Below are 10,509 nucleotides of genomic sequence, written 5' to 3'. Positions count from 1 at the left end.
TGCAATATATCAGAGAAGGACAGTCCAGGGGATCGGATGCCAGCCTGAGACTTTGGAGACTTGGGTTCGGTGCTCTGCTCTGTCCTGCCACTTGCATCATCTAATTATCTATTGTCCCAGAATCACAAACATTGCTACAGCAGTTGCAGCAGTATCTCCTCTTCATCAGTGGCCTGTGTCAGCTGCTTCATGGAAAGGAGCAAGACATCCTGCTATAGGTAGTTAAACTGCATACAGGGAGTGTCTGAAACCCCATCTGGTTTGAAGCTGGCTTCTGCCGTGGAGGCTGGAAGTTCCTCTTTTTTAGATCTAGCAGCTTCCTCTAATCTTTTCTGCTTGGACTGGATGCTCTTGTTATCCTACAAAGGTCCCATTCTTTTTGTGAAGCCTGCCAGCGAGTTCCACAGGTAGATCTTGTGTTATGGGGAAAAGCCTTTCCTTTTGTGTTTCATCCCTTCATCTCTCTGACAGCTGGGTTTGTTCAAGTGAAAGCCTTCATGTTCCTGGGACACTTTCACCTGTGACACTTTTTCCAGTAAGCATCAGTACAGGCTGAAACATTCACTTCGTGACTGTGGTTGGGTTCCTGCTAAGGGGTTTTGTTTCTAGTTGGAATCTGGCTTCATCTATTTAATCCTCAATTTTTTGCCATGTTTCCACTGTGGTTCATTAGAGAAGGGGGATGTTGAATATTGCAAAATGATGATGGAAGTTTTCTCTGCAGGTGGCTTGGATAATAATGAGAAGGTGCATATGAGGATCCTGCAAACTATCTACAAGAAGCTGACAGGCTCCAGATTTGGTTGTCCACGCTATGGAGCCCACTGGGAGGAGCTGGGCTTTCAAGGTATGGAGTAGTAGAGAGAGGAGTTTGGGGGCCTTTGGTACAGAGCTCTGAGGGAAGATCTCGTCTACACCCCAGGCAGCACTAAGTCAAAGGGTTTTGGATGCACTCCTTTCACTGTGCAGTTGGTACAGCTGTCGCCAGGCACTGGACCAGTTGTCACCAGTTCAGCAGCTGGAGTGCCAGGTGCTGATATGCCAGTTGATGTTGTTACCACTGGCATGTAGCTACTAATCTCCCTCTGATGACTGGTGCAACAAGCTGCCACTGGCAGAGGTGATTAAGCAGCTGTTCCTGGTCTGCCATTGCTGTTTGTTAGTGTGTTCTTAGTGTTCATTATTATGTTTGGAAGCGACTCTATGGCCGTGTTCCAGTTGGGGTGTTAAAAGCATGGATTTAGCTTCTTTTTTTTTTTCCTGTCAGGAGAATGCAGTGGATTCCCCTCAAATTTACAGAACTTGCCTATGAAGGAATTTTTAATTGAATCTGTTTTTAATCAGTTTGTGGATTTTACTTAATCAAAAGCCTGGCCCTTTAAAACGTAGCTTCTCTGTCCATTCTTTCTGTGTTGCAAATGATTTGAACAATGGAACAACAGACTTCTCAGGATTTCAGATTCATTGAAATTCTGGGCACCGGCTGTTTTTGAAGAAGTTAAGCTTTAATGAAGCTGTTAATGATGGCAGTCTGTAATTGGTGGGCGAGTGACAAGCTTGGGTCAGTAACTCTGGGAACTCTTGAGTGACTTCAGAAGTAATTTGCCAATCAGTGTGCTGTGTCTGCAGCTAATTCACGTGTTGTAGTTCTGCTGGATGCAAACAGATCAGTTCTCAGTGTCAGAGCTGAATTTCTTGATATCTGACTAGCTAGTTGGTTTCCTTTGGCCTTGTCTGCTTTGCTGGTTTTGGGGAGTGGGCACTTTTAAAGTATTTTTAAAGGTGTGCACATTTTGGGGAATAGAGGATAGAGATGCTCCCTGGTACTCTTCTGCTAGCTCATCTTGTGCACAATACTAAAACGCAAGACCCTGTTGATGTAAGTTATACTGGAATAGGTGTCACTTGTCCACTTTCATTCCAGGGTAGACATTTGCTTAAAGTAAACAAGCTATTTGCTCCCCTGATGTGAGGTGCAGTAATAGCTACCTACTGTGTGTGCTGCCCCAGCATAGCAGTACAATATCTGATCTGGATCCCAATTTAATTCACATTGTTCTACAGGATCAGTGCAAATAGCACAGCCTTTTTATAGGCTGCTTGAATTCCTTAGGGTTACAGCAGTGCCAGTTAATGAAAAGTTTTTTGGTTCTGTAAAGTCATTGAATTCCTTTGAAGAGTTCAGTGGGTTCTTTTGTAAAAAATCAGTGTTTGGTCTCTGGTTGTCTAGAATCTACCAGGGAAAATAGGTAAGGAAGAGAGGAATTTGTAATATAATAAGCATTAAAGAAACCTAGGAAAACTTCCCTTCAGACAGTAAAATCTATCTGCCTTTTAGTCATGGTAGAAACAAAGTCACACAAAGGCACCAATTTAGAGTTGCCTGTTTGGTCTCCCTCCTTGTAGTGGCTTTGTTCATTTCCCATAATCCTCTGATAGTCACTATAAACTCTTGAAACAGTACAGTGACTGACGAACATTCTGGCACAGGCTTGGGCCCAAGCCCACTTCAGGGGAAAGCCAGGCTGCAGGTGGTCGACATGTAGGAGACAGATTAAAAGGAGGATAGTCATGACCACTTTTCTGTCCGGCTACAGAAGAATGGTAAGCTGGAAGCCAGTTTGCTGCCCTATGGGGCAGGGAAACTAGAAAGCAAGAAACTGTGGCAGGCAGGTCCTGGCAGGGCAGAGAAATAACACAGCATGTTGGGTGCCCAGTCACAACTGAATGGTGAATTCCATGGCAGAAATGTTGAATTCAGTGGTCTGCAGGAAAAATGCAAATTCTGTGAGGCTGCTCACAATAGAGCTATTGTTGCAAGCTGGCTGCAAATTCAAGCAAGTTCCAATGTATAAGTTCTTTTTTCAGTAGGGGCTGGATCAGAGCTGGCACCCGGTATTGAGGCAGGGCTGTGTTCCTCATTTCCTCCTCTGTGCCCCATTTCCTCCTCCTCCCAAAGCAAGTTCCAATAGGTTCTTTTTGCCAGGGCTGGGAAAATTTTCTTAATGAAAGGGAAGGGTTGGGAGTTGTCAGAATTTACACAGGTCCCAGAAACAGCCCCGCTGTGAACAAGGGCTGTGCTCAGAGAGCCATATTTGTGCAGTTTCTCAGCTCACCAGCCTGTCTGACTTTTTTCTCAAGGTCTGGATCCTGGGACAGACCTGCGTGGGACAGGCATGCTCAGCTTGATGCAAGTCTTGTATTTTGTAATGGACCCTCAGACATTCTTGCTTGCTCAAGACATTTTCAAGCTGTCTCAACACAGTACGCAGGCATGTCCCTTCCTTTACCTCTGGGCGGGTATTTATTTAATTGTTATAAGCCTCAGGGAAAGGTAAGAATCACACAAAACTCTACTTTACTTTGGCTGATAGGAAGGGTATTTAGAGTTCTGATTCTCTGCTGCATCCAGTTTCTCACAATGACAACACATTATTTGACGATCCCTGATAGCAGGAGCCTACTCTGGGCCCTGAATAAATCTGTTGGTGATCATTCCACAGTCTCCTTTGGTGAGTTGTCCCAGCAGTCAGATAGTTGTTGCCTACAAAGCTTTCCCAGTGCTGCATGTAAGCCACCGGCCATTTTACATCCATGGTTACCTGTTCTGTTGGGACAAGGGATTCGATACAGGCCCAAAGCAAATGATAGAACCAAGCCCCAGACCTAGATTAGTAGCTCTGTTATGGAAATGAGACAAGCAGGATCTTTCCAACATTTTGGGGACAAGAGTGTTCCTTGACTGATTGAGATGACCAGCCCCTCACCCATCACGCACATCTGGAGGTATTTGGGAAGCTCGGTTTTAGTTTGCCCTCTGCTTTCTAAGCAGTCCAGTGTGGGTGATCCTGCCGGGGAGTAGACCTTCCACCAGCACAGCTCATAAGCAGTCGCAGCACAGCAATACACAGTCTCCATAAGGGCTGAATTTTACAAATTGACAACTTGATCTGATTAAAGGGGCTGGTCCAAGAGTGATTGGTTGGCACTAGCTAACCTCTGTCCTCTGCATTGAATGGGGCAATGCCTGGATGGGATGATGAGAATGAGTGCAACCAACCTCGTGTTTAGTTCTAGGGGATTCAAGTTCTGCAACTAAATGGGCTAAGGGTTATTTGAACATGGCCCAGTATGATGGTAGATTGATGAGAGTCTTATTCATCAGAGTGCTTGTACTGCGGTAGGGCCTAGAAGCTCCAGTCAGAGATCCATAACTGTTGCGTGGGGTGCTGTACAAACACTAAGTAAAATGCAGTTCGTGCTTCCAAGAATGTACATTATCCAGGCTTCTGGCATTGGGCCTGTCTGTGATTATGATGAGACCGGAGGACAGGCACTTCCAAAGTGCTAAGGGGAAGATGGGCTTTATTCTTAAGAACTGATCAAGTGCTCTTCCTTTCACAGAATTTCCCATTCTGTGTCATGTCTGTGAATATCACTCGCATTGTGATCCAGGTCCTGAGGGAAGAGCGGCTGTCCAGGTGAGTCTACCAAACTGTGTGCAGATTCTGTGCTGGCCTGTCTGCACTAAATGTACCACCATGCTGAGGAGCCCAGATACAGAATGGCCTCAGCGTGTTACTGTTTGTAGTATAGACAGCTCTGGAATATGAGCCCAGAGAATCATGCTTGACTCAGCTGTGCCTGTAGAGTTTGAGGGACAGTGTCTCTGGCTCATGCAGGCTGCGTATTGGCTCAGGACTGCAAGATGAAAGTGAGTGTTCCCCCGAGCTTGGCATGGCTGATGTTTGGGATGCTTGGGGCCCTGCAGCACTGGACTCATATCTACGCCTTGGTATTGTTACTGAGATAGGTCGTTGTCAACTCTGGAGAAGCTGTAAGGAGCTTCAGCGGGACTTTAAATACATGTGCAGTGTGAGGGCAGATGAAGTTCAGTGTAAATGTGTATTGGAGGAAAGTGGCTGAAATACTCAGGCACCTTACTGAGTTCTCAGTTAATCATATCGGCTTAGCTGGGTGTCCCTGTGGACAGGTCGGTGAGTAAACCTGTGCAGTAGCAGCTGTAATCCCCACTGGTCAGTTGTTAATGTCAACAAAAGGCATTTTGGAAAGAAGATGATGCTTCCTGCTTCGGGTCTGAAACCAGTCTCTGCCTAGAGATCAGGGTGAGACTTAACATGAGGGCAGCTTACTCTCTGTGCCTTCCTTTGAACAAGCTGGTGCGGGTCATTGTCAGAGCCAGGGTGCTGGGGTGGGCAAACTGTGGGTCTGAGCCAGTCAAATGGCTCCTGTGTCGCTAAATGTGTTTGAATTAGGTTTTTGAAAAAACAGAAAATTAGCCTGTGGGGGAGTTTGAGCTTGGAATAATTTCTTCTGCAAAGGTTACCACTTGGCAAGGCTATTCTAGACATGCGGGGGGTTCTAGCAGAAAAGTACAAATCTGCCTTAATGACCAGCCTTATCACAGTGCCATTGTAATACAAAAGGAAAAGCTGCTTCCTTTGTAAACTCTGTTTTCCCAGGACTGCAAGAATCTTGAGATCTGACTGAGACGCATATCTTCGAGTGTTTCTGTAGCATGTGCCCCTCTGTTCCCAGTTCTGCTGGGCTCAGAGGAGAAGCAGAGGTGGGCCTAAGCTCCCCTGTCTTTGTCCCTTGCAGGGAGTGCAACCGCAGGCATCAGGTCATTGCTGTGCTGAACGATTTATATGTGGCCATGTTCCTGCACCTCTACAACACCTGGAAAACCCAGCACAAAACCATTTCTGACTCTGGCTTTGTCCTGAAAGGTACATTTCCCTCCATCTTTTCTGCTGTTCTAAGGGATGATAGCATGAGTGTCTAGAAGACAAATGCTCCTTATGCTCTATGCCATTGATAAGACTGGTTTCCAGTGCCCAAACCAGCTCAGATGTAGAGGGGAGAATGTCCTTAAGCTACCAGTGGTCATGTAATAAGTCTGTATCATAATATGTGTGCACAGGGTGAGGGGTAAATTGAGAAGGTAGCATCACTTTCAGGGTTTGACTTCATTCATTTTGTAAAGTTCTTTTCCGACAGGGTCTGTATGTGAATACTGATGTTGTTCCTAGTGGTGGCTCTTATATATAGCTATCTACCCTTTTTTTTATCTATAAAACCTATGCTTGAGGCCTAGCAGGGGTATTTCTGAAAATGAACAAAATAAAAGCCATGGGAGAAACAGAGTGCTGTATAGGTTTGTGAGGAGCTAGTATGTATTGTTGAAAAAGTGGGGCACAAATCATCACAAATGGCTCTCCCCATCCCCACTCAGTGGCCCCCCTGCACTCTATCATTTAGTACTGGGCAGGGTTCAAATTACACTTTGGCCCTTGCGAGGGGGTCTGCAAAAAAAATTAGGCTGCCCATCACAGTTCCCTAATAAAATTGGAGCTGCCCCCGGTTATGATTTTCAGATCTTACAGGGGGGCTCTTGTCTCTTTATGCGGGGTGGGGCTCAGCCTCCCCGAGCTTCTGCATAATTCGCACCCTGGTACTGGGGCTTTCTCATATCTGTGGTCAGGTGGGTGATGCCCCAAGCTTGGACAACAGGGAAATGACTTGTGCAAAGATACTCTTCCATGGTTTTTAGCTGCATGTTTCACACCCTCCACTACCTGGTGCTCTGGGGTTCTGGCCTGCAAGAGAACCACACACTTAAGAGACTGGAGACAGTACTCCTCCAACCCCCTTGTCAGATCTCTTATTATTTTCCCCACATCTCTTTCCAGAATTGGAGGCATTTGCCAAAAAGAAACCAAGGCAGCTTCTGAAGTATTTGGAAGCCTACGTGAGCGGAAACACTGAGTCAATAATGGAAGATGGTTTCCAGCACTTTTCCCCTTCCTCCAGCACGCATAGACTCACCCACTACTCTGCTGGCAGCAGCAGCGGCAACAAAGAACTAAATTTCACTGGTGTGTGCGACCTACATGTTGAGATGGAAGGAGAAGCCCGGCTGATCTGAAAGTGAGGAGTCTCTGATAACTGGGAAGGTCCTAGTAAGACAGTGGTAGACATGCCTGTCATCCTGCTTTTTCAGAGGCCAGTAAGCCAGCCAGTCTGTTTGTAGGAGCCTCTGAAGGGCTGTGGCATAAGAGGTGGGTCTAGAATAAACCCAGAGCAGTGCTTGTCACAGAGTCAGAGCTGCTAGGTCAGATGTAGTGAAGCTGGTAGAGCAAAACCTTGGGACACCTGCTTTACTGTAAACACAGTGAAGGAGGGAACAAATGGCTCTGACAGTGGCAGGCTTTGGCTTTATCTCTACTGAAGTGTGGTGTGAATGGGAGGGCCTTACACATACTGAAAATAAGAAGCTTGCCCCAAGACCCAAGGGCTTTGGTTTGTTAAGAGTCATTTACTGCCAAGCCCTGAGGGAGATGAGTCCTGTTATGCTAAAGTAGATGGTAAACTGGTGAAAAGTTTGGGTTTATTCCAGTTGTTGAAATACACAGGGCCAAGTTCTCCACATGGAGACACGTGCTAAGGAGTTGACTCCTTGTTTGTGTAGCATTAACCACTAGCTGTGGGCTGGAATTGGGGTCCATCTTGTTATTCTAGATATGTCAGTGGTCCCCATTACCAGAGCAACTAAGTACCTCACCCTCTTGGAGGTGGCTATACCTTTAGCCTCATTGTCAGTAGGATAATGTTAATATTTCCATTTGAAAGATGGGGAACAGGTCTCAGAGAGCTGAAGTGACTTGTTCTGGATCATGCAGGAGGTCTGTGGCAAGGCATTGAACCCATGTCCTTTGTTTAAGTGTAGTGTCTGAACCACTAGACTGTAGGGCCTATATTGTACATCACAGTGATAGGTTCTCCTTTTACAGCATGCAGCTAAATGTGGTAGCTGAAAAATTCAGGGTGCCTGGGCTTTTTGCTAGAGGTACTGCCATTCATAGACCCCTCTTCTCATTCAGCACCTCCCTACAGGTTTCTTCAGCCAGAGCCTTCATAAAGTTTAAAGTGATAGACAAATGCTGTTGAGACGCTACACAGGCAAAAGGCCCATCTGCAGTACAGCCTCCAGGAGCATTAAGAGAACAGCATCACTCCTGGTTTATAAATGCATCCATCTCCAACTCTAGAGTGGGAAAGTAGGCCTGCACAGCTTGCTTAGGGCAGTTCACTGGTGTTCTGGAGGGGAGGAGTGAGAGGCTGAGACACAGGCATCATCACTAACACTAGGTATCTGGCTGCAGGGAATTTTTTCCCTATTGTCATGCTCACAAATCCTTGCAATTTTCCAGTGAGTCTGAATCTTTCCTGGCTGGTTCTGAGCTCAAAGGCAGCTGACGTTTTTGTTGTAGGAGGCTTCAGCAAATTCCTGTTCAAATATTGCTGAATTATTGATGCAGAAGAGAGAAAGTGGTGGCTTTCAGCTGTAAGCTTGTTCTTCTCCCAAAAATCAGCACCCCTGATGTTGCTAGCTCTTGTTATTCCTATCACAGGCTATGCAATACTTGGCATTTTACTTAAGCTGTTACTAGCCATTAAGGATGGGATCTGGATGTTCAATTCCTCTTGAGAATCCTATATACATTCTTAGGTGCCTTAGTACCTTTTAAGAACTGGCCTCTATAATGACTTGCTTGAGGTAACACAGGAGTGGGTGGCTTTGATTTACTGGTGGTCTTAAAGTTCCCTGCAGCGGGAAGAATTCTGATGGCAGAAGGCTCTTTAGTTGCAAGATCCAGTTTCAGGGAGGTGGAGTCTTACTCTGAAAATAAAGTGCAGGTTCATAGCAGCAGGTTAAGTCTAGTGGAGAGGGTTAAATGGATAACAGATAACCAGTGGAACAGCTGCCCAGGGGAATTGGTGAACCCAAAATGTCCTCCTAAGAGTTGCATGTACTACAGATAGTAGTACATGTAAGTACTCTAAGAGTACAGGGGCTGGGTGCAGGTAGCCATAAGTACACAGGGAGCAAAGCAAAGCAGCTGTAGTTCAACCATGAGCAGTTGGTGTTGATGTACTGTTTGGCCTAGTAGAAAATATTCCATCCACGGCAGGAATTCCAGAGCGGGGGAGGTACTGCATTCCTGTATAGCCTTAAAGATCATGACAAGGGGGAGTGAGCAGCTTAGTTTAATGAGTGTGTTTTGCAGTACATTTTAAGAGGGCAGACGCTTTCACCTACCTACCAGCAGGGCATGTTTGCCTACAGATATGTAACTTCTGGGTGGCAGTAGTTTGCTTTCACCTTCTGCTTAGTAGCAGTGAGGTATGTGCCTGTGTGTTGGAGACATGGTCCCCAGCTGGGGCTTTGTCCAGCAGGAGTCTTTTCCCTCTAACCCAGAGTGTTGCCCTTTGGGTCACTGCAGCACATACAGCATAAATGTAGAAGGTAGCCCAGAGTGAGAACCTTGTACCACTACATTGTAACCATATGCGTCTGTACCCCAGCTGCTGCCACACAGGCACTTTACAATAAAACCTTGGAATCTCATTTCCTTGCCTCTGTGCTCACTGAAGGCAGACTTGGCATTCCTTTGCATGCAGCTGTGCATATGCAGCATGAACAGAGTTGTCCTCTCCGGGCTGGTACTGAGATAACAACTGAAAAACAAAGTTGGAGAAGGCTGTAGCCTTGAATGTGCAGGTGTGGCTTTTCACCCACCGAAGACTGTCCCTCTTGTAGGAGGAAATGGCCCTGGTTATTAATGGTGAAAAGATTTTTTTTGTACCAATATTTTAATCATTATTTTAAATTGGAAATCACAAAGCAACACCCCCTTCCCTGGAGTCTGAGTCTCACTGGGGGCAGATTCCAGACGACACTTACTTGCTTTATAGATTAGTCCTCTCAGCCAGGCCTGGAGAAAGGCTCCTATAGGTATTTTATCAGCAAATACAGAAGTGCATGGCCATTATTTAAACATCAATAATGGGTCAGCGTTGAGGACCTATTATATAGACTTGGGTAAAAAACATTCCTGCCATATAATTGTGCCTTAGAATGCAAATCTGAATTCAAGCAGCATTTTCAAGTAAAGCTCAGTGTTGGCTGAGACCCTCAAGTTGTCATCTCCCAGCTTCCTTTGCCCTATGAACAAAGCCTGGGTGGCAGGAGGAGGAAGTAGATCCCCAGGTGACTGAAAGCAGGTGATGAATGTAATGCTTACCTGGGACAATGTGGTGATGGTTTCAAAACCTCTGCGTTGAGGTGCTTCCTTTGTAAGAGGCCAGCATTTCCAGGATTTATTGACCAGGATTGGGGTGTGTGTGCTGGCTGAACAGATGTGCACAGAGAAACTTGTTAGGAGCACCAGCAAAATCCCTTGCATGCTAACTGTAACGGACCAGTTCTGTCATCAAATGCCAAACAGCACCTCTGAGTCCTTCCCCTCTTTGTGCCCATGGCAGGGCCAGAAGGAATCCCTGCACCTTTCCATGTTTCCCTACCTGTAGAGTAGAAAATGACACTGATTTTTTTGGTAGGTGCTTGGAGCTCTGCTGCTGGATATGTATGAAAACAAGGCAGCGTTATAGGATAACCACAGGCAACTGCAGGGCTCCTAAAGA

At 46.0% G+C, this 10,509-nt stretch overlaps 1 protein-coding gene across 2 annotated transcripts in view; it reads left to right on the top strand.

Moving 5' to 3' along the window:
* Positions 1–9,433, top strand: part of ELMOD3 (ELMO domain containing 3) — a 19,168-nt gene extending 9,735 nt beyond the window's left edge. For both annotated transcript variants that reach the window (XM_019501330.1, XM_019501340.1), the window contains 5 exons: positions 725–847; positions 3,142–3,272; positions 4,405–4,481; positions 5,623–5,750; positions 6,714–9,433. In XM_019501330.1, coding sequence (XP_019356875.1) covers positions 725–847; positions 3,142–3,272; positions 4,405–4,481; positions 5,623–5,750; positions 6,714–6,949 — 695 coding nt within the window. In that variant the 3' untranslated portion in view covers positions 6,950–9,433. The remainder of the gene's footprint in view (positions 1–724; positions 848–3,141; positions 3,273–4,404; positions 4,482–5,622; positions 5,751–6,713) is intronic.
* Positions 9,434–10,509: the final 1,076 nt, after the last annotated feature.

This window comes from Gavialis gangeticus, unplaced genomic scaffold, assembly GCF_001723915.1.
Source record: "Gavialis gangeticus isolate Ggan-Ray unplaced genomic scaffold, GavGan_comp1, whole genome shotgun sequence".
NCBI classification, from domain to species: Eukaryota; Metazoa; Chordata; order Crocodylia; family Gavialidae; genus Gavialis; species Gavialis gangeticus.
Note: the sequence above shows the minus strand (reverse complement) of the source record. Positions and strands in the feature narration are given on the sequence as shown.